The 22,803-nt window shown below is 36.4% G+C and overlaps 1 protein-coding gene across 4 annotated transcripts in view; it reads left to right on the top strand.

The window, feature by feature from the left end:
* The window catches only part of LOC145690362 (cilia- and flagella-associated protein 44), a 253,414-nt gene that overhangs the window by 134,665 nt on the left and 95,946 nt on the right, over positions 1-22,803 (top strand). For all 4 annotated transcript variants that reach the window (XM_081765185.1, XM_081765184.1, XM_081765186.1 and 1 more), the window contains 2 exons: positions 10,426-10,693; positions 19,622-19,785. In XM_081765185.1, the coding sequence (XP_081621311.1) occupies positions 10,426-10,693; positions 19,622-19,785 (432 nt within the window). The remainder of the gene's footprint in view (positions 1-10,425; positions 10,694-19,621; positions 19,786-22,803) is intronic.

Here is a 22,803-nt window from a genome sequence, read left to right as displayed (position 1 = left end):
ACACAAATTAGTATCAGGTATAACTTTCATGTTCCATAAACAAGTATAGGGAGTTAATTCATTATATTTAAGAAAGCAATTTGGTGAGTTTTTCTTTGTGCGAGATAACACTGAATTTATTCAACTGATTTACATAATTATTTCATTGTCCGAAATTATTATTTCTTCCGGATAATTTTAGGCTGCCTATCATCGCACTGATTTTAGAGAGCTAACCGATACTGTGAAAGATGTGTGAAAACTTGACTTCCTTCCTGTTTAATTCTTTCTTTAGCCCTTATCTTACTGTTTAGTTGCCCGCTTATAATCCTTTATGTATGTAACTAATAACGATAAAAATTGATGATGTCCAAATTGTGCAGAAACACCCCAGTCGTCGTAAAATGGATTTAGAGTGTGCATAACTTGTGCTCTACGATAAAAGTGGTGAACCTATTGCACGAGTGTACTAAATGTGCAATTTTATAGAACGGTAAAGCAATTTAGTTTCTAATATAAAATGTAACATTTATTTGTGGATCCCATTATCAGTTTCTTTGTGAACTGGAATAAAGTTTGTTATGATGGATGGTCATCGTTTTCAGGGAATGTGCTGGTTATCAACACATAATACAATAGGCTCGTCTGCAATGACTTGGTGTTTGCAGCACTCAAATAATTGAAATTTATAAGTTAACGCAACATTGTACTAGCATCTCCTTAGATGTTAATTTAAAAGTTTGTTTTATCATAACTCTTTTATATCATATTTACCCTGTCTATCTATGTATGTGTGTCCGTCCGTCCGTCCATCCGGGAGACAAAAAAATCTCAAGAAGTAATTGAAGGATCACTATCAAGTTTAACCAAGATGTAGAGGGACATCGGAATTATATATTCAAACCGCAAACGGGAGAAATCCCGGTGTCCGGTTTTAACGTTTATCACTATAGAGCAGTGATCGCTAAACCGTCGATCACGAACTACTAGTAGTTCGCGGGAACATTTTAGGTAGATCGGTTAACGCTCCGGTTGGCTAATCTTGATTCACCACTGAGCCGACGCTAATGACAGGGGACGCTGACGACAACAACTGCTTGACGACGCCGCGAGCAGTCCACCAAACACACAAATGGATCTTCTTCTGATTCAATGCTGGTTTCGGCTGTTTTGGAACCGGTTCATGGGATGCTAACCAATGATGACGGCGCCGTAGAGCTTTGTACAGGACTAACTTCTCATCACATGTCAACATCCTGTCCAGAAATGGCTCCTTCCTTCCTCAGACGAGACAGCAAAGAAACACAGGGGTCTGCTGGCGTTGCCTTCTAGCCCAGAGTGAATTCATGTGGAACCCATAGACCCAACTTATAGTGCTTCCGAAGTTAATGGAGGTGCTGCCGAATGGTTTCTCCACTCACACTGAATTGTAGTCCCAGTTCCTCACACGTCTGACCACTGTTCGCCTAAATTGCTGGGCAGATTTTCATTTTGTGCATATGTTGGTCTTCCGGCACATGGTGCGTCTTCGAGTGTTTCGTCCCTGTCCTTAAACTTGTTAAACCACCGCTGTACTGGCCGCGCAGTCACGACACGCTCTCCAAAGGCGTGGCATATCTTCCGTCCCGCTGTAGCGGCGTTTAACCCCAGTTTGAACTCATACAGCATACACGCCCTTATGATGCTCTGTGGAGGTTCCATATTCACTTTGTCCTTACGCAAGTTCAAGGTATAACTGAACTGCCACAACCAGGTAGTATGTTGGATATACCCACACCAACAACTGACCTTCGCCTTATCTCCATTCACATTCAACTCACGGTGTGAGAGCCAATGGAACACAGACCTCCACAAAAAGCGACAGTACTTTCTTGGTTACCTTTATAAAAACCTTAATAGATAGTGAGAAGCTATTTTCTGCAACCAGTTAAGCATCCCAGAAATATATATCCCATCTTCATTTTAATTTTTTGCTAAAACCGGAAGTGGTATAAATAATAATAATTCCGCTTTCCGGTTTCAATAATAATTGAGAAAAATATCACCCCATATAAATCAACCTCCTTCACATTATGTACACGTGACACGTGATATTGCTCTCGAGGCAATATATTGATTATCTAATGCCTTGTTATACAATTTTAACTTTACTTTCAAATTTTTTCATTGATATTGGTTATACTGGACATTGAAAATCGAAAATCTGTTAAGAAGTTAACTCTGTTTATTTTTTACGGTTGTAGTTAGCGGACCTATTAATACAATTTAAGGTGAAATCCGAACCTCTAGCGGATCCAGATAGATCGTTTCTAGGGAACGGATCACCTCATGGAACACAAATCTAGATTGGAAAAATGTGGAATTTTACTTCAAAATAAAATAAAGTAGTACAATATTAGTCAGTTTAAAGTCTTACGACGACGTCGACATCTGTATCATTTTTCAGAAACTCTATTAAACTAGTATTAGTTGAGAGAGGGACATGTGACTGCGTATCACAAAACCAGATGAGCTTAGAACAGAAAGGTAACTTTTTTTTTGGGGGGGGGGAGGTCCGCCACTGATCTGGACCACTGTAATGCGTACAAGTTTTAATACACTCTCACCGGAAATCGAACCCAGTACTCTGTGCACCAAAGACGCACGCGATAGCGACTAGACCAGAGCAGAAGGCCCTTTTATCTGTACTGTTTCATTAAGTTGTGCAGTTCCAAAACGGCTCTTGTCCATTCACAGCAAATCTCAGAAAACTTAGAAAAAATGTAAGATCTGCATGTTTTGTAGAACTGGGAACACTTCAGTGTGTTCGTGTGAAAAACTTGAACATCCTCAAATATTTCTAGTTCTACAAAACGCATCGATCCTACAGTTTTTGTCGGTTTTCTGGGATTTTATATAAATGGACAACTTTCAAATTGGACGACTTAATTGTAAGTATATTTGTCATGTTAATTTGTTATGCGACTTTATTATTTTAGCCTACCCCATTGATAAATAATCCTTACAGCAAAATGATGTACAGAGTGGTCCATAATTATATATATCATGTTTCAAAGATTGCGGTAAGGAAACTAACAACATAAAATTGAACATAAACACATTATTCTCATGCCTTTCCTTACAAGAATTTTAATCTCTGTTCTGTATGGCATAGTCCACCAATTCACCATCCAAATAGATACATGCCTTGAGATTAAGAGCAACATTGTCACAAACAGCTTGACAGACCCGTGCTGATATTCCGTGAAACTCTTCTCTAATAGCTTCCCGTAGTTCGGTCAAATTGGGTATGTGATATTGATACATTTTATCCTTTAAAATGTCCCATAACGATACACTATCCTTTAAAATGTCCCATAACAATACACTATCCTTTAAAACACCCCATAAGAAAAAGTCAAATGGTTTCAAATCGGAAGATCGAGCTGCTCACAGACCCACGTCGACCGATCCAGCGGTTCAGGAATGTTTTGTTCAGCCTCTCTCGCACTGGTATGGCATATTGTTGTGCTGCTCCATCTTGTCATCCCCTCTCAGGCTATACACTAGGATGAGCCGAATTTCAACTTCTTTCGAAAATCGGTTCGGCGAAGCAGTTAGAGGCTGTCTTTTAGTGGGCAAAATGTACCTTTTTTTTTTTCTTAAGTCAACGCCTTCATGTGCCACATTGAGGTTTTAGGGAAAAGGTATGCAACACGCATTACACAGCACCATATTTAATGTTTTTGGCTGTGTAAAATGCATATATTAAAATTTCTTTTAGTGTCAACCCTAAGGACAGCTTTAACTATACGTCATTCACCTTCCCAAAACCCACTTATATGCAGTTCTTCGCTTAAATTGGCTAATTTCAACGCTTAACTCTTTGCGGCTCGATGTTTCTAAAACGTGATCTAAAAGGTGGTATAATATAAGTACCACCGTGCTTCAAAGAGTTAAGGCAAGAATGTTGCGTTCTTTTTTTATATGTAAGCCTGTGTATAAAAAATATATTTATTTTTTTAGCTTAAGAGTAGAGTTTATTTTTTTTCTGTAATTCAATTCATTATCAACATTCTCGATCATTTATTCTTTAGTAAAAATAACCCAGAACTCACCAGAGGAGGTGAGTGCACTTCGAGTTCTGCCCTCCCGCCTTGTTTAATTTTCTGCCATAGCTTTGTTGTGTCCTCACTTCTTGCTTTACTTTTCTAGATGGGATAGTCTTTTTTCGACCCAAATGTTGACAAGGCACAGCGTATGAATCCGTCGTGACTTGCCGGCCCATACACGGATTGAAAAGCATGCGTCACCAAACACACCATTCGCTCTACTGCTTGGGTGTGGCACGAAAACGCAATTATTTCTTCTCCGGGCAGTTGCACTAATCGATAGTGCAGCACTTCAAGATGCAGGAGTCACTTCAACGGAGCGTGAAAACCTTGTTATTGATAAAAATAAAAGGCCAGGATGGAAAGGAGAAATTTCAGCGCAGCTGTTCAAGAAAATGACGACATAGCCGGAAAATCTGTTAGAGGAGTTTTCTTCGATGGACCCTAACGCAAGTGTAAAAAGGAAAACATTGACATCGACGGCAAATCGAAAAACACTTAACAGTAGTGGAAGAATCAGGTTCCAACATATTTGGGCCATGTATTGCCGAAGGCTAGCAGTGCAGAGGACATTGCCGCGTTCGTTCACGAATTTCTGGATGAAAACGGAACTGATCTATCAACGTTGGTAACAGTTGACTATGACGGTACACCAATCAACACAGAAAGATTTAACAGGGCTCTACCTTGTTTAAAAAAAATAAAATAAATAAAAACGAAAATTAATTAAAAACTAAATCGAGAAGTTCAATGGATTGTTTGCCTTTTTCACGCTAATGAACTATCGCTTCGTCACTTAATAAGCCATCTCGACGGGGAAACATCGGGGCCAAAAACACTTTCGGGACCCATCGGAAGAAAGCTCGATAACTGCGGGGAAGCGCCTGTGGTAAAATATCAAGCAATAAGTCTTGACTGGTTGGATGCATTCGCAAAAATTGAAGACCTCAGTGCGGACCAACAATATTTACTAGCAATGTGCAGAACAATTCTCTCAGGATACTGTTCTTAAAACTTGGCAAACAAGAAACCCGGTCCAGTGGTCCAGATACGTTAGCTCAACACGGCATGTCACATTCTTCGTTTGTACATTAGCACAGCGAGACCTTGCAAGGCATTGGTGTGTCTTGTACAATACTTCGTCGAAGTGTACGCCCGGGTCTAGTTTGCCATCAAGCAAAAACCATCGTGCTGTGTAGCACCGCGGCATTTATGGAATTTCAGACAATAGGCCAATTTCTACCCATGAAACTTAAGCAGATAGCATTCTCTGTATTGCATACGAATGGTTTCTTCGTTCACCCGGGACACTTGCTTCTTGGGATGATCACTTATGCTAGTCCGAAAATTTGTACACTTGAAGGAGGAATAAGAAGGCCCGCCACGTAAAAAAGAAAAAATCAATCCGAGGATTCACAGTTCCTGAAATAAATTTTCACGCGGACGATTACTACGACATGGTGGAGTGGATGAATTCGTTCCCAACAAAACCTCCACTCCTAAAGATGCTCTCCGATGACAAGATTGAAGAAAATATTAAGTCAGCTGCAATACCAGAAAATAAATAACTGAGTTTCCGTGTCATACCAAAGCAGTAGAGCGAATGGTACATTTGGTGACGCAAGCTTCTCAATTCGTTTGTGAGCCGGCAAGTCGCGACGGATTCATACGCTGTGCCTTGCTTTCTCGCTGGGCCTTGTCAATATTTGGGTCTCAAAAAGACTATGCGATCTAGAAAAGTAAAGCAATGTAATTAAGGACACAACAAGGCCATGGCAGAAAATTAAACAAAGCGGGAGGGCAGAACTCGAAGTGTAGTTACCTCCTCGTGATGAGTTCTGGGTTACTTTAGCTTAAGAATAAATGATCGAGAATGTTGATAATGGATTGCATTACGGCAAAAAATAAACTCTACTCTTAGGCTAAAAAAATAAATCAATTTTTTATATATACGCCTACATACCAAAGAACGCAACATTCTTGCCTTGAGCGTTGAAATTTAGCCAATTTAAGCGAAGAACTGCATATAAGTGGGATTTCCAAAGGTGAATGACATATAGTTAAAGCTGTTCCTAAATTTGACTCTAAAAGAAACGTGAATATATGCATTTTACACAGCCAAAAACATGAAATATGGTACTGTGTAATGCGTGTTGCATACCTTTTCCCATAAAACCTCAATGCGGCACATGAAGGCGTTAACTAAAATTCTGAAAAAAAAAAAAAAAAACTGGTACACTTTGCCCACTAAAAGACAGCTTCTAACCGTTTCGCCGAACCAATTTTCGAAAAAAGTTGAAATTCGGCCCACCCTACTATACAGTGTTGCTATATCAAAACTTTTTTGTCCAGAAGTACAAATACTACAGTCAGTTAAACATCATATGGGCTACCTTGTTGAAGTCACTTTACCTTGATGATAAATGTCCTAGTTATCACCTATATTTTATGCCACCTATTCTGAATTGTTCTGTACTAATTTGCATTGTAACAATGCCACACTAAATTAATAATGGATTGCATACTGAGTTTTGCACAGATTCCATTAAAAAGCTATTAAATTTAAAGATGTAAATCCTATTTAATAGCGAACAACGAGTAATCCAACTGGGATGTGAATAGTATAATAGGAGTTGAGATAAATAAGTGCAAGGCAATGCACGTACGTTACTTTGTTGTTATTTGCACATAAGTGCATATAATACAAAATAAAACACTACTCCATTTAGTTTCCTTTGAAAATTAATAACACCTCACTGTTTTTCTTTAATCATTCTTTTATTCAAAAAATGATTTCCACAATCACCTGTAGTTTTATACTTTAACTTTGCCAGTAGTTTTCCATTGTGATTTACTGATTGGAAGTTTGTCTACAGACGACGTTTTTACTGACCGGAAAATTTTTGTGTGGTAAAACAATAAATCAAACTATTGATTTGTATTTATTTGATAGCCATTGCATATGAAATGTGGTACTTTAAGTGTTCAAGGAGTTTCTTGTTTCAACTTTTTATTGCTTTTGCATCGTTTAGTAAATTGTTACCTTAAATTGCTATTTATGGGTAGACTGGAATGGTCTGATGCAGTAGTGATCGGTGGATTGAACAGGTTAGATATTCTTCCCAATTCTTGAAGAATACAATATACAAACTTTAAAAGAAATACTGACCACAGCTTCAAAGTAGGGGGTCAGAGCCTACAGATGGAGTGAAGAAAACTTATTGAGATCAATAAAGAAGAAGAATAGAAAAGGCATGAAGAAGATTAATGAAGAGGAGAAAGGAGTCATCTACAGAGTATGGTGTGGAGACTGCGATAAATCATATGTAGGAGAGATGGGGAAGAGAATGAAAGAAAGGATAAAATAACATAAAGTTGAGGTGAGGAGGAAGAAAGATACCAAGCGATATACAAGAATGTTAAGGAACTAATCACGAAATTAACTGGAATAAGATGGAAGTATTGAAGAATGATAATAAGGAAGTGGAAAGAAGCAGATTAGATAAAGAAGGTAGGAAGAGATAAGCTGATGAACTGGACAGGGGGCTTACCTATTAATGAATTATGGCAGAGGATTTTAGGTAGCATAGACAGGAAAATGAAACTGAAAAAGACCCTTATAAGGACCAAAAATGACGGCATGTGATTGGTTGAAAAATGGACATGGGGACCTACGGGATTCGCTGAAGACTTCAGCCAATAAAATGTAGACTTTTTCAGAAGGATTACTATTTATGTATGTCTGTTTCTTCATTTATGTTCTATAATGTCTGATGAAGGATATGGTAGATAAACGAAGCTTTTAACACATTATAGTTTAAAATACAGTGTGTGTTGAAGCTTTGGTCAGTATTTCTTTTGTTACAATATTCAATCCAAGGCCATGGAAGTGTTATTATACAAACTTTGCTTTGTACATTGTATTTTTAAAGCATTGGGGAAGAGTATCTGACCTGTCTCACAAAGTTAGTTCGAAAATGTAAGGAAACTGGTACGCATTTATTGCTATGTAAACAATAATCATAATAATGTTCCTCAACATCCTTCGTTACATTTCAAGAATTACAAATAATAAAAGAGGTATGCAGAATTTGCATACCCAGCACACACCTATTATTATTATTATTATTATTATTATTATTATTATTATTATTATTATTATTATTATTATTATTATTATTATTATTATTATTTAAATAATAGCGCAAGGGGTGCTGAAAGTAATTGACCCTTACCTTGAAAGAATTAAACTAAGAAGCTAAAACTATTGTGGTACTCGTATCAATACTTCTGTTTCTAATGTTATAAAAGTCAACTTGCTATAATTTTAACTCCTTTTTCATTACCAGCCTCAAAATGGAAATAGCAGTATCTCAAGAAAAGTCTGTTATTATCATTATTATTATTATTATTATTATTATTATTATTATTATTATTATTATTATTATTATTATTATTATTATTATTATTATTATTATTATTTAAATAATAGCGCAAGGGGTGCTGAAAGTAATTGACCCTTACCTTGAAAGAATTAAAAACTAAGAAGCTAAAACTTTTGTGGTACTCGTATCAATACTTCTGTTTCTAATGTTATAAAAGTCAACTTGCTATATTTTTAACTCCTTTTTCATTACCAGCCTCAAAATGGAAATAGCAGTATCTCAAGAAAAGTCTAATGAAGAAGAGCGTAGAATCATCATCAAATTCCTGTTTCTATAGAAGAAAGGTGCGAAGCAGATCCATGAAGAATTGTTACAAATATTGAGTTATAGTGGCGCTTTATATGTAACAGTTAAACTGTTTGTTTACACATTTAAAAGTGGCCATTTCAATGTTGAAAGTGAAAAATCAATAGAAGGCCTATTTATGACTCTATACCTGAAAAGTTGAAAGCCATCCACGACATGATCATGAGGACTGCCGAATTTCAACCAAATGTTTTGCTACATGTTTGGGCATATCACGTAAGAAAACGGCACCATTACCACAACGACTTGGACATGAGAAAGATTTCAGCACAGTGGATCTCAAAACTTTTGACAAGTAAACAAAAAATAAATAAAATAAATAAAAATTAAGACTTCGATGGCTGTTTTCGAACGTTTTGCAAAGAGTGAGTAAAATGTACTGAACAAACTGTAGAGTGGTGATGAGACATAGATCTATTCTTGAGATCCTGTGACCAAGAAACAGTGTGATTAATGATGGGACAGTAGTTTCTTCAGGTTAAAGCAGTTCCGTGTGCAGAGATCAGCGCAGATTTTTTTTTTTTTTTTTGGGGGGGGGGGATGAAAAGATATGTTTGCTAGTGGACTATCTCCACCAAAATTCAGTTATCAGTGTAACATATTATTGTGCTTTATTAGAGAAGTTAAGGGAAAATATCAAAGTAAAATGGCGGAGAAAGCTGTACAAAGGTGTCATCATATTACCAGACAATGCCTCGTCGCACACTGCAGGAAACTACAGCGAAATCGTTCTCCTTAGACTTTAGAGTAGTGATGGACAAACTACGGCCCTCGGGCCAAAGCGGCTCCCTGAAAAGTTCATCCAGCCCGCGATATTATTCCTAATCTGACGAATGAAAAGAGGTATAGAATTCCTTCGAAATAGTCGTATTAGAAACAGAGACTGACAGATGAGAATGTAACTTATTTCTGAGAATCAGTGAGTCCCAGTTCGATCCACCGATCATTAATAGAGGTTAAATTAAGAATTTTGTTAACTTTAACATTGTCGATTTTAATAAATTATATTGGCTCACCTAAAGTTTTTTCTTCTTCTTTGGCCTCCTCCTTTTAAAATTTTGTCCATGACTTCTTTAAAATATTGGCTTGCTTATTTTTTCCTTTTTCTTTGGCATCCTTCTATAAAAAAGTGTTCATCACTACTTCAGAGTATTGCCCCACCCATCCTATTTGCCTGACTTGGCACCCTCTTACTATCATATGTGTTCGCTAAACTCAAGAAACATCTAAAGGGACAACATTTTGAGAGTGTTTAGGAAGCAACTAATGGTACAAATTGAGTGGCTGCACCAGCAGATGGAGGAATTCTATTTACAAGGACTTTAAAAATTCCAGGACATGTCAGAGGTGCATTAACTTTCAGGAGGAATATGTGACAGGTTCAGCTTCTTAGCTCAACTTCTTTAAAGTAAGACTCAATCTTTATTAATTTTTACTCTCATGATTTTTACATTGAAGTGGTTTTGTATTAAAACCATACAATAGAAAAATCTTATATGTAAAAGTTTGTTATAACAGAAGTGTAAATGTATTATTTATTTTCTCAAAACTACATCCTTTAAATTTATGGAATTAAAGTTTGCCTCATTAATTGTTCTTTCTAGGAATAATGAACGATATATAATATTTGGAATGCAGAATGGACAAATTAGAATAAATGAATACAATAAATACGATCCACATGATTTGTCAAAGTTCTGGGTACACTCAGTGCACGATAATCTAAATGGCATTGTGACTAGAATCTGTCTCAGCTATGATGAACAGTATTTATTTTCTTGTGGCACTGATGCAAACGTTTTTGGATTCTACTTTAATCCTCCGGAGCCATCAGAATTTCCTGAGAAAGTCATCGTTATACCAGTAGAGTTTGTAAGTAATATTATACTATATTTCCTCTATTTATTAATACAAGGGTGATTCAGAAAGTAATGCCTCCAAGGTGATACCTTTATTTGTGTTTGACAGATAGCGCCGATACAAGTACCAGTGAAAATCGTGCAATGCCAGCTACAAATGGATCCCCCACCTGACGACAAAAGACATGTCCAATCTGTTTGGGATGTACCCATAGTCAAGCTTCGTTTATCTCATCAACTAATAACCCAGATGACAAAATCAGGCTGTTAGCTGTCTTCTCCTCCAAAAACGGAGATGGCTTCAAGCCCTGCCTTCTCACACACTCGGCTTACACCTTTCTGATGAGAGCTTTCGTATTGCTACAGCTCTGCGCTTAGGTGCTAATATTTGTGAGCCTCACTACTGTCCTGCTTGCAAGGCATATGTTGATAATAAAGGATTGCATGGTATTTCATGTATATATATATAAAAAAAAGTGTTGGAAGACAATCTCGACGTCATAATGTAAACGACATCATTTATAGAGCCCTCGTTTCAGCAGGAGTTCCTTCAATAAAAGAACCAAATGGTTGTTGCCGCTCTGATGGTAAAAGGCCTGACGGCATGACCTTGGTACCGTGGAAAAACGGGAAAGCACTTGTCTGGGATTTCACCTGTTCTGATACGTTTGTTCCTTCCAAAATACCTCATTCTTCAATTATTATACATACAAAAAAGATACAAAATAAATTGTAAATCACCACATTGACTTGCTGTAGCGACGAAAAATCAAAACATTAACATGGGAAGAAAATAGTCTTCTGAATGAGGAGCACTTTTTGACAATTTTCTTTCTCTGGCAGATTTTTTCACAAAAATAAAACAAAATAAAAATAAACATATGTTTAAAACAAGTCTTAAAAGTACACGTGTTTAAAACAAATTGTTTAAAACGTATACATAATTTGTTTTAAACAAAATCAGTTGCTTAAAATAAGTTTTATTCATTTGTTTTAAGCATTTTGTTTTAAACAAAACAACTCTGCTATATAGAAATACTAGCACTAGAGACCGAATCAGTAGTTAGTATGCTTATAGTTGAAAAGTAAAACACGCTATATAACAGTAACTTCAAAACACATTTGAACTCGCAGTACATAAAACCATTTACTGTTCACGTCAGGTTACTTTGATTGTAGAGCTAGTTTTTTTCGGTGATTTTCAGGTAAACTTACTATTGGACTAATAGTTGGCAATGACTTACCATTCAATACATCTCAGTTATTCTGACAAAATTGAGACATATTTAATTTGCATTGATACATATTAAATGTGCGTCAATTTATTTCATTAAGTAATTACTGTTAGCTAATTAACTTGTTTTATATATATTGAATTAATACAAGCTTATACGGAAGGTATATTTTATAACTTTTTCTTCCAATGTTCTTTTAAATAAAAAATGTACTGGCTTAACAAGATTGCATAGTATGTGTTTAAAAAGATAAAAAATTGTTGACAGTTCTGAACATAAGGGCTCCCGACACACATACTATGCAACGTTCCAGAACTTAAAAGAATGGACGAAATGAACAATAGAATCGAAAATTGAATCCGGTTTCAAGTCTTAGGGGAAAGACAGTATAATGAGCAGGAAACAGCAAAATTTCTCTGTTCTTGAAAACGACAATTATGTTAATGACAAAAATGTGGAAAATAGTACAAAATTCGGTATAATAATAATAATAATAATAATAATAATAATAATAATAATAATAATAATAATAATAAAGTAACTCAATAATGATATAAATGAAATTTTGCAGGTAGAAACATTTGTCCTTTACTGCCTAACTTACGCCTAATTTTTATTTCCTATTGTTATAGATAAGCCATCATAGATGATCAACGTGACACCATTACTCCAGTGAACAGTGATCGAATTTTTCCACAAATCCAGGGATAATGCCGCGATGGTTCAATGGTAGAACGCTCACCTCTACTGCGTGAGATCTCTGGTTCGATCCGTGTTTGCGCCAAGAGAACTTTTGTGTACGTGGGTTTTCTCAGGATCTGTTTTTCTTCCACTTTCTTCATTCCACTATTTTATTCATTATCACCATTACCGTTTCCCTTAGCCTCGATACATAATCGTGGTACGTTAAACTAGAAATATTTCATTTTTCATTTCTAATCCGGGAATAACTCAGTGACATTGATTTATGGTAAGCTGTTGTCAGACTATGGGAGCAACACATGACACAAAGTAGTTTCATGTGTGTTGTGGGAAACAGAATTGTACTCACTTGTTTCCACGGCTTTTTACAAGGAAAATGATTTAGATCAAAAAGAGTGTGTACTATAATTCTGCAAGTGGTTTCTATCTGTTTGGACGACTGAACCCTCGTTTTCATGGGAAACAGTTTCGAGGTAACATTAAACTCATTGTGTGTGTAAAAAGTAAAGTAATGACTAACTTCAAGAATTTCACGAACGCCTATTCGTGTCATGCAAATAAAAATAACTATAGTGCTGTGAAGCAAATGGATCATATATTGAATAACATTTTCAAAGGACCAATAATTCTACGTTAAAAAAAAAAAAAAAAAAAAAAAAAAAAAAGTGCTTACCATAACCGAATTACAGTGTATTGTGCGTTACGTTTTGACCAATCCTTTTATAAGTGAGATGTTCAGATGCTTCATGCTTAAACTTAAACTATTATTTGAAAGCACTTTCCATTTGTCCAGAGAAAAATAAATCGCACACATAAATCTTGAAGTACAAATGCATGGTTTCCACTCGTCCTGGAAATCCTGGAAACATCCTGGAAATGTCCTTGAAAATGCATTTCTGTCCTTGAAAGTTACAGAAATACTGATTGTCAGATTTTTCATAATTATAATGACGATTTTAATTAATTGCTATTTTTGTTTGCTATTCCTGTTTTTGTGCTGAATAATAATTTGTCATCATCCTGCATGTGTGGGTGGTTGGTGGACTTTCTTTCTCTCAACAGGGTGGTTGGCTGGGAAAACTTCTCTCTACTTTCATCCACTAGTCTGTCAACCCATTCTTGGATGCAGTCTTCACTATCAGTCTCCTCCAGTAACTGTGCTTTGTACCGGTATCAATCCTCCATAGATTGGTGTATAATAACATGTCCCATAAAGACCTTACTTCAATCAACTTCATGAAAGAAATGCTGCATCATGCCTTCTATGGAAGGTAACACTATATGGCAGAGCTGGAGAAAATTTAAAGACTGTTCAAAGAGAAAGTCAAGTGCAGAGCAAGAGGAAAGAGATAAGTGAAAATGTACAACAGCTGCAGAGAAAGAAAAGGAAATTAATGGAAACAAGTGCAACTTTGAAGACTGAAGCAAACCAGCTTGCATATGAAGCAGAGCAGAAGTCTTGCTTTACATTATTGACAATGTCAAATGCTATCCGTAGAGGAGCTTCGCTAAAGAAGAAAGAAATTATCTCTATAGATGAGGAAATCATACAACTCCATACTCAGTTGAAAAAACTTGTAATACGAGCCTTTTTCCTGATTATATCTGTCACACTGTCACGCAGTGAAGATGCCATGTACAAAAAATAGATTTTTGTTTGTAAATTTGTTCGGTGCCCAATTAAAATGTCATGTAGAAAGAATGAAAATACATGTACTGGATATGGGTGGATCGGTTGGTTATAAGGGGAGTTGGGAGACCATATAAAAAAAAGCACATTACGCTCCGCTTTGTTTATTTAATAATTGTGTATTAATACTGTACTTGCATTAATATTCCATGCATACGCTACTGTACTTTTCATTTTACTATTGTGAGTTTTGAACTTACAGTAGTTGCAATCCTACTATACCTTTCTGTATCGAAGTCCTAGAAAAGTAGGATGTGTCCTGGAAACGTCCTGATTTTTTTTTTTTTTTTTTTTTTTTTTTTTTGAAAAAAGAGTGGGAACTTTGCAAATGACAATCGAGTTTCAGGCGTGAAATTAAGGATATGTTCAATCTAAACAAACTACCAAATAACTCAAAGATTCTTGAATATTATTAAAAGTATAAATCCCTCTACAACAGAGTCATTAGTAAAACCAAAAGGAACTACTATAATAATAAAATAAACAATAGGAAAGATAATCAAAAATAAAAAGATACAGAATTATGTATGAAAGATTGTAGTTTAATTATAAATGATCCAAAATCTGTTTCGTATAACTAAATCATCACTTTTGTACAATTGTGATGGAGCTACTCCCAGTATACCTACCAAGTAATACAAATAAATTGAAAACGCCTAAATATAGCAGCAATATTTTTCCTGACACTAATATCCCTATAATAAATAGTGGAAATAGAAAGTGAACCTTAAAAACAAAAAGTGTATAGGACTAGATGAAATTCCATGATTTCTTTTGAAGAAATATAGCCGTCTTATCGCGCTTAATTTAGCATATATTCTCAGTAAGTCATTTAATTATCAGACAATAAGTCAGATTCATTGAAACTTACTCGAAAAACCTTTCAAAAACAAATGTAAAAGAATGTAAAACAAGAAGTAGAAAATTAACATTTAATTTCACTTTCTTCTAAGTTTTTAAAACTTACTGAAAAATTAGTATGTAAATGATTGCTAACTTTCATTAATAAACGCATATTCTCGAAATCGCAAGATTGTTTCATAAAAAGCAAATTCACAGTTATTGCGATATATAAACGTAGCCATAACAGCTATTGATCGTAAATCCAACCCTATGGGCACATTATGTGATCTTCCGAAAGTTTTTGAGGAAGGAGAGGGGGCCATGGTGGCTCAATGGTAGAGCACCTACCTCTGGTGCATGGGGTCCCTGGTTTGGTTCCCAGCCAAGTAAGTTCTGGTGGACGACATTGTGTCTTCGGGTTTTCTCAGAGTACTTCTATTTCCTTTCACAATCTCATTCCGCCAGTTCTTTCATCATCATTCACCTGCCTTAATCATCCATCTCCCTTAGCCTAAATGGCATAATCGTAAATTGTTAAACTGATAGATTTCATTTCAAAAGCTTTTGATTGTGTAGATCATTATATACTGGTTAGAAAATTAGAAAAAAAAATACATCGTATTAGGGGAATTCCTTTTTATTGGTTCAAATCATACTTATGCCATTGTAAACAAGTCGTGCAAATTCTTCGTGCTGACGAAACAACTAAAATTCTAAGCGAAATAAACTCCAGTAAGTGAATGAATAGAAAAGATAATCTACAAGGATCAGTTCTAGACCTATACTCTTTCTTCTATATCTTAATAATTGATCAGGGTGTCTATCGGTCACGAATGTCACGAAAAAGTCACGAAATCAGAAAACGGTCATGAAAGTCGCTAAAAAGTCACGAAATTTAGCTTTTGGGTCACGATTTTTTAAAACTGTACAGATTGGAAAATTTTGTTCTATAAAACGTCAAAATTCACCACCAAAAATGTCTATGGTCGGCTTTAGACGCTACCAAATCGCAAGCAAAGTACGTTTCTATCTCATGGATGAAAATTCGGCCTAATTCGCACGCAAATTCACTCTTGAAAATGTTAGGAAATTTTATAATTTGGTAAAGAAAAGGTCACGAAAAAGTCACGAAATTTCATTTTGGAATTTTAGTAGACACCCTGTTGATCCTTAAATATAGAAAAGGGTAATATACTCCTTTTTGCTGATGGTATCGTTAATTGTAACTGAAAAAGACAGATAGTTTGCAAGGAGCTGTTGATCTTACAACATTCCAACTTATGCAGTGGTTTTCTGGAAATAAATTGAAGCTAAATGCAGATAAAACGAAGTGCATGTACTACCACTTATCTTACAGAACAGCACACTAACTACCATAGAATAACCATGAATCGTAAAGTATGTAAACTTAATAACACAGTAAACTTTTAGAGTGTGCATCTAGATAATAAATTTTCATGGCAAGATCACGTAGACGAGCTAAACAGAAAGTTAGCCCAGGTTAAATATGTAATACGAACTCTTAAGTTCCGATACTAAATCTACATTCAATTATACCCCTTACTATGCCATATTCTGTTCTTATATTACAGTAGATACGGGATTCTTCTGGGGATCTTTGCCACAACTCTTTTTCTAATTATTATTTTGGCGAATTATTCTTATTTCTACTTTGGTACCCTTTTTCAACTCCTTTATTGTTTCGGCAAATTAATCGTATTCTTACCTTTATTCTAATTATTTCTTTTTTGCCGCTATTTTTATTCCTACTTTTGTTTCTATTCTTATCGCCACTTTTGTTTTTGTTCTTATCACTACACAGATTCTTCATTATTTCGGTGAACCAAGTACAGGTAGTACATCTATCACCATATCTAATGTAGCACCTCGATTAACATAGTAAAATGATCCCATCGTGGTTAACGTATTCACCTATGGTGAGGTGGACTCAGTTTGATTGCCGGTGAAATATATGCGCTCCATATTCTCTGTGAAACTGTTGCCAAAGTTTTCATATGACGTTGATGCTGAAATGAGCATTGAAGTCCAATCAGCTACAAGTATAAATACTCTGGAAATTGTATTCAGTATAAATTATTCCTAAACAAAAGTATGTACGAAATACATAAGTACGTAACATACATTTTGTGTTTGTTCGTTCAATTGCTAATACCGCCATTACATTTTGCTTTTTTGTAGTTTAACGTCCCACATTTATGCTCAAAAGGTAAGGAAGAGGTGAAGATGATAATGAACGAAATGGTCTAATGAAGAAAGTGGGAGAAGCCAAAGAAAACCCATTCACATAGTGGTTGTCCACCACAAAGCTAACTTGGGAAGAGCGGAGATCGCAATATAATAGACCCTATGCACCAGAGGTGACTGCAATCACTGAGCCACAACGGCCCCATCCAGCAGAATATAGGGTGGCCCAAAAGTGTGGAAACACCCAAGTAAAATCCAAACTGTTCAGAATTAGGAAAAAGTAAAAAAAGTGATGAAAACAGACGAGAGGGAAAATCTTTTGAGATATATATGGCACGATTGGCCACCATCTTGAAATGGTGGGAACTTTTTAAAATGGGAACGCTATCGTGTGATACATCAAATAGGACTGAAATTCTTCTAGGAATCCAGTGGTGAAATGTTTTTGGCTCTATGACCAACTACTGCAAAGTTCTAACCGATTTTCTTTTGTTTCAGGTGGCATAAGACAGAATGTTGGTTGGTCTCTGGTACTAACAAGAGATGAGCGAATAGAGATCGTGTTGCTCTCAGGAGAGCGCACCAGCAAACAGATCGCAGACAATTTCAACGCTTGTCATCCAGAATGAGAGCCCATTTCCCATAGTGCAATGTGAAAAGTTATAGCGAAATTTAACGAAACCGGGTCGGTGGAAAACAAACCAAAATCAGACAGGCCTCACACAGCGACGGACGAAGCTACATCCACTGCTGTGTTGGCATCATTCGCGAGAAGTCCCACCCGCAATACCCATCGCCTAGAATGTGGTGTATCCCGTATGTCCATCCTGTGAATTGTATCTGTGCATAAGGGCACCCATACAAGATACAGTTGTTCCAACATCAAACCGAGGATGATCCAGACCGCCGAGTCGAATTCTGTGAGTGTTCCTCCTCGATTAGCATATGACGTGCTGTTCTCGGAGGAGGTCAATTTTTCTGTGTCGGCGAGGTGAACAAGCAAAATCACCGATATTGGTGTGACAACAATCCACACTGGTACGACGATTCTCGGGTCATTGGCTTTAACAAAGTGATGGTGAGGTGCGGTGTGTGGGGTACCCATGTGGTGGGCCCACTCTTCATCGAGGGCAATTCAAATGCAATTACGTAACGTAACATGCTTGAGAAGATCCTGCCGTCCGTCGCATTAGAGGATGGCTCTTTTCCTTTGTTCTATCAACATCACGGAGCACCACTTCATTTCGGATTATATGCTCGTAAGTACCTCGATGAGCAGTTCCCACAGAGATGGATAGGCCGGCGAGGACCTATGGAATGGCCGCCGCGTTTCCCAGACCTCACTCCGTTGGATTTTTCTGCGGGGTTACGTGAAATCCGTTGTGTATGCTACCAACATTAACCACCTTCAACGCAGGATTATTGTCGTGTGTGCCAGCATTCCTGAGGACATACTGGGCAGGTTAATGGATGACTGGCAGCAGCGGATACATTTGACGATTGCTCAGGAGGGACGACACATTGAACAATTGCTGTAACATTGGTCAGTGGACCACATATTACCCGCAGTGTTATCTCCAGGTAAGTGCAGAAAATCGGTTAAAACTTTGCGATGGTTGGTCGTAGGGCCAAAAACATTTCACCATTGGATTCCTGAAAAAAAAAAAAATCAGTTTTATTTGATATATCACATGATAGGGTTCCCATTTAAGAAAGTTCTCGCCATTTCAAGATGGCGGCCAATGGTGCCATATATCTCAAAAGATTTTCCCCCTCGTCTGTTATCATCACTTTTTTCCTTTCTTCCCACTTCTGAACGGTTTGAATTTTATTTGGGTGTTTCCACACGTTTGGACCACCCTGTAGTATTTATATCTTAAATATTGTTACTTTATATCTTATACCTGTTCTCTTTCATACACCTAGTAGACTACTGTGTCAAAAGCTAAGAATACCATGATTACCGGGTGCAGTTCTCATCGGTATGAATAAACGAAATTGTCTACTACATTCGGACCTACACAATACAATACTAGAACTATCAATCATGTTTATATACCAGATTTCCGATTAACCAGAACTCAAAGATTAAAATTAATATTTAAAAATTAAGTTGCTGTTTTAGTATTATTGTTTTGTTGTATCTTTGTTTGAATATATAATATTTGTAAAATGTTCTTTTTAAATATTTTGTATCTCGTTACGAAGCCATGAACTCAGAATTCCTAAAGCAGAAAGTTAAATAAATAGATAAATATTGTTTTAGCCTGAAGAGGAAGTTAAAGATCTTGAGACCAAAGACCCATCTTTAGATGATGTTCTTCAAGACAGAGAGAAAATGAGACTGCAAAAAGAAGCTGAACTTCATAAAAGAAGAGTTATAGAAGAAACAGTAGCACTCAAAACTCGTTTTCTGAAGCTGCTTAAGAAGTGAGTATTACGTTTGTGTGTTTGTTTGTTTTTGCTTGCTTGCTTGTTTGTTTGTTTGTTTTACTTATTTTGTTCATTAGATACTTCTATAGATAAAAAAATTAATTAAATTTGAAGTAGCAGTGCTCTCTATAACAAGTACTACGTTTATTTTACGTAATTTATTTTCCATCTGTGAGTTCACAGCGTCGTCAATTGCAGAAAGTTAGCTATATAGGGGTACATTATAATGGGATATGTTTCTGCAAACATCAAATTATTAAATTAACGAACTTCAGCGTTTCAACGTTGTTCTTATCAGTGAGATGGACAGTCAACTGGCTAATGCATGGTCAGTACAATTTATTTTCAATCTACAGTAAAACCTCTTAACAGCAGCCATCGATTTATTTATCTGTCTGCCGCTACAGGGAAGTTACACAAATTTAAATTACTCATAACCATCCGCTAATTGTATACAGTATACAGAAAAGAGATTAGTTGTAAATATAGGCTAATATCGAAATATTGTACTCAGTATTGGAACAACTGGGAAATTGAGGGGCAAAGTTTCCCTCTGTTAAGATACAAAAGCATCGCTGGAGCATGTGTTTCTATAGACATGTACTGCAAAATATGTGCTAAAATCTCTTAAGTCACATACTGACTGTATTTAAAGTAAAGCAGTAAGAACATGCAGCTTCAAGTTCTACTTGCAATTATGGTGTGACGATTTACAAGGTCATCGACTTAGGACAAAGACATAGATATTATGATAATATGGCCTTGTGTCCATCTTGAATAAAGAAAAACACAGCTTTCTTACAAAACTGACTAGAATATTAAAAAATAAACTAGAAAAGTAACGGTTTCGGAAGTATAGCTTTTCCTTCCTCAGACTACACTCTACAACTGAAATCAGAAATAAAATTATATACAATAAAGAAAGGAAATCATTAGTTCTTTCCACCAATCAGGAATCACTCTGGTTTATTTCTTATAATAAATATTCTAGCCAGCCTTGTAAAAAAGCTGAGTTTTTCTTTAGGACAAAGACATTTTATGAGGAAAGGACTGTCCATTTTCTGTACTGTATCACAGATATAGTTTCAAATTACACAAAGTATATTCTGTGGTGTAAATCGTACGAATTGAGCCTAATTTGTATCCGATGTGAAGAAGTTACTAAAATGTTGACGATAAAAGGTTTACTTTCAGTGTCAGTGTCCGTAAAACGGAGACTTCTTTCCCGTATCAATACATATACTGTTTCCGCGACAAAAAATCTGTCTGTATTATGGAGGAACCTGCTAGGGAGGTTCCAACGTATTAGCATTTCCCTCCACTAAAATTATATATCGAGATTTGGTACACAAGTTGAAAACTACGTTCATGAACTTTAACAATTGTTTCTGATGCAACTCACAAACTCCATAATTACTCGAAGATTGAACGTTGACAATTTTACAGATGTCTTCTACGTTCTTACGTTTCTAAATTAAACTTAACTTTATTTTTATACATCGTTTATTTTTTTAATTTCTTTCATTTATTCTTATTATTATTATTTACTGATTGCGGAATATCTGCTTCCTGACCATTCACTGCTTTACTGTTTTTCTTCTTTGATATCCTTCACGGCACACAATTTTTTCTGATTTTCTTAGAAGACAATTCACTACGTTATTGAAGTAGTTCTCCCCCTGACCTCATAACGTTGGATGGATGTAAAGAAATATTGAGTCATCGTATGAATTTAATCCGGGGTTCACGCGAACCTAAAGTTGACGTGCTAGCCATTATTTTCTTTGAGTGAAGTCGAGGGGCATGGGGGATGTATAGCTTATTCCTTTACCCCTTCCCAATACCCGAATATCAGATGTGAATACTTTATAATGAGTGCGAAAGCATGGTGGATTTTACCGTTCATCTGCTCTTACGAACACGAACATGACCATTTCAGTATCCGAGATAGAAATGTCTCTTGCTGCTGAATACTATGTCCCACATTCGCATTGCCCTGCGGTCTTTTCTGATACAACCGAGGGCGTACTTGTAAATGAGTAGGTGTCATGAGCAAGGCCAACCGTACATTGTCCAGAGGACAGGAAAGCCGAACCGAGGTTTAGTACTGTGAGCAATGCAACAAAACCTCGCACCGCGTATTCACTTCAGGACATGCTAGTCAAAGGCCCCAACTTTGTAACTGAGACAGACAGTCAATGCACTTAGACATCTTTCTCTCTGCTTCCTCTCCCGTCTCGGCTTGGCTGATCTTCCGCTGGTCATTATGAGGTTGGCCTAATTGTGCGAGAGCATAGCAGGAATTTAGACCTCCCTGAAATAATTTATTGTTTACTGTTCGTGTGCTTGCCTTAGAGCCACAGTACTCTTGATCATACTAGCGATCGCCATCCTGTCAGTTTGGGCAGCCCGAACAATACTTCTGTTCATATGCTCCCCATTGCGTCCCGAATGGACTGAGGAGTACATCTGCTGCGAGAACCCTCTGTCCCCCATCCGATCGATATGTAACCACGCTCGAACTGGCTTAATTGTACAATAAATGTTCGCTGCCGTTATCCTGGTATTTACAATGTAGAATGTAATGTCGGATTAGCACACATGACGAATTAGCACACGCAACTATACTATAAACCTCTGTATGTCTGTATAAACTATATATCGGTGTATTGTCAAGATAAGTCTCAAACTATTAACAGTGTACTCTCTAGAGATCAGATCAACCTGCATTCAGAAGTGGTGAGTCAGGGATGTAACCGACAAGTTGGTCTAGGGAACCCATGGCTTTTTCAGGAGGGCCAGACGTTTTACATATTATAAGCAAACCAAAAGTCATCTTTCAGAATACGAAAATATTAATAATTCATCATACCTATATATTACGCACATAGATATTATTATTATTAGATTTCCAAGTTATGTTATGCATAAGTGTCGGAAGTTTTATAGAAGAGCCATGTCCGTCTGTCAACAAGTATCAGAGCAAAAACGGTATGAGATGTCATTTTTTTTTTT

Source organism: Thermobia domestica, chromosome 7 (assembly GCF_964235325.1).
Source record: "Thermobia domestica chromosome 7, izTheDome1.hap1.1, whole genome shotgun sequence".
NCBI lineage: Eukaryota > Metazoa > Arthropoda > Insecta > Zygentoma > Lepismatidae > Thermobia > Thermobia domestica.
Note: the sequence above shows the minus strand (reverse complement) of the source record. Positions and strands in the feature narration are given on the sequence as shown.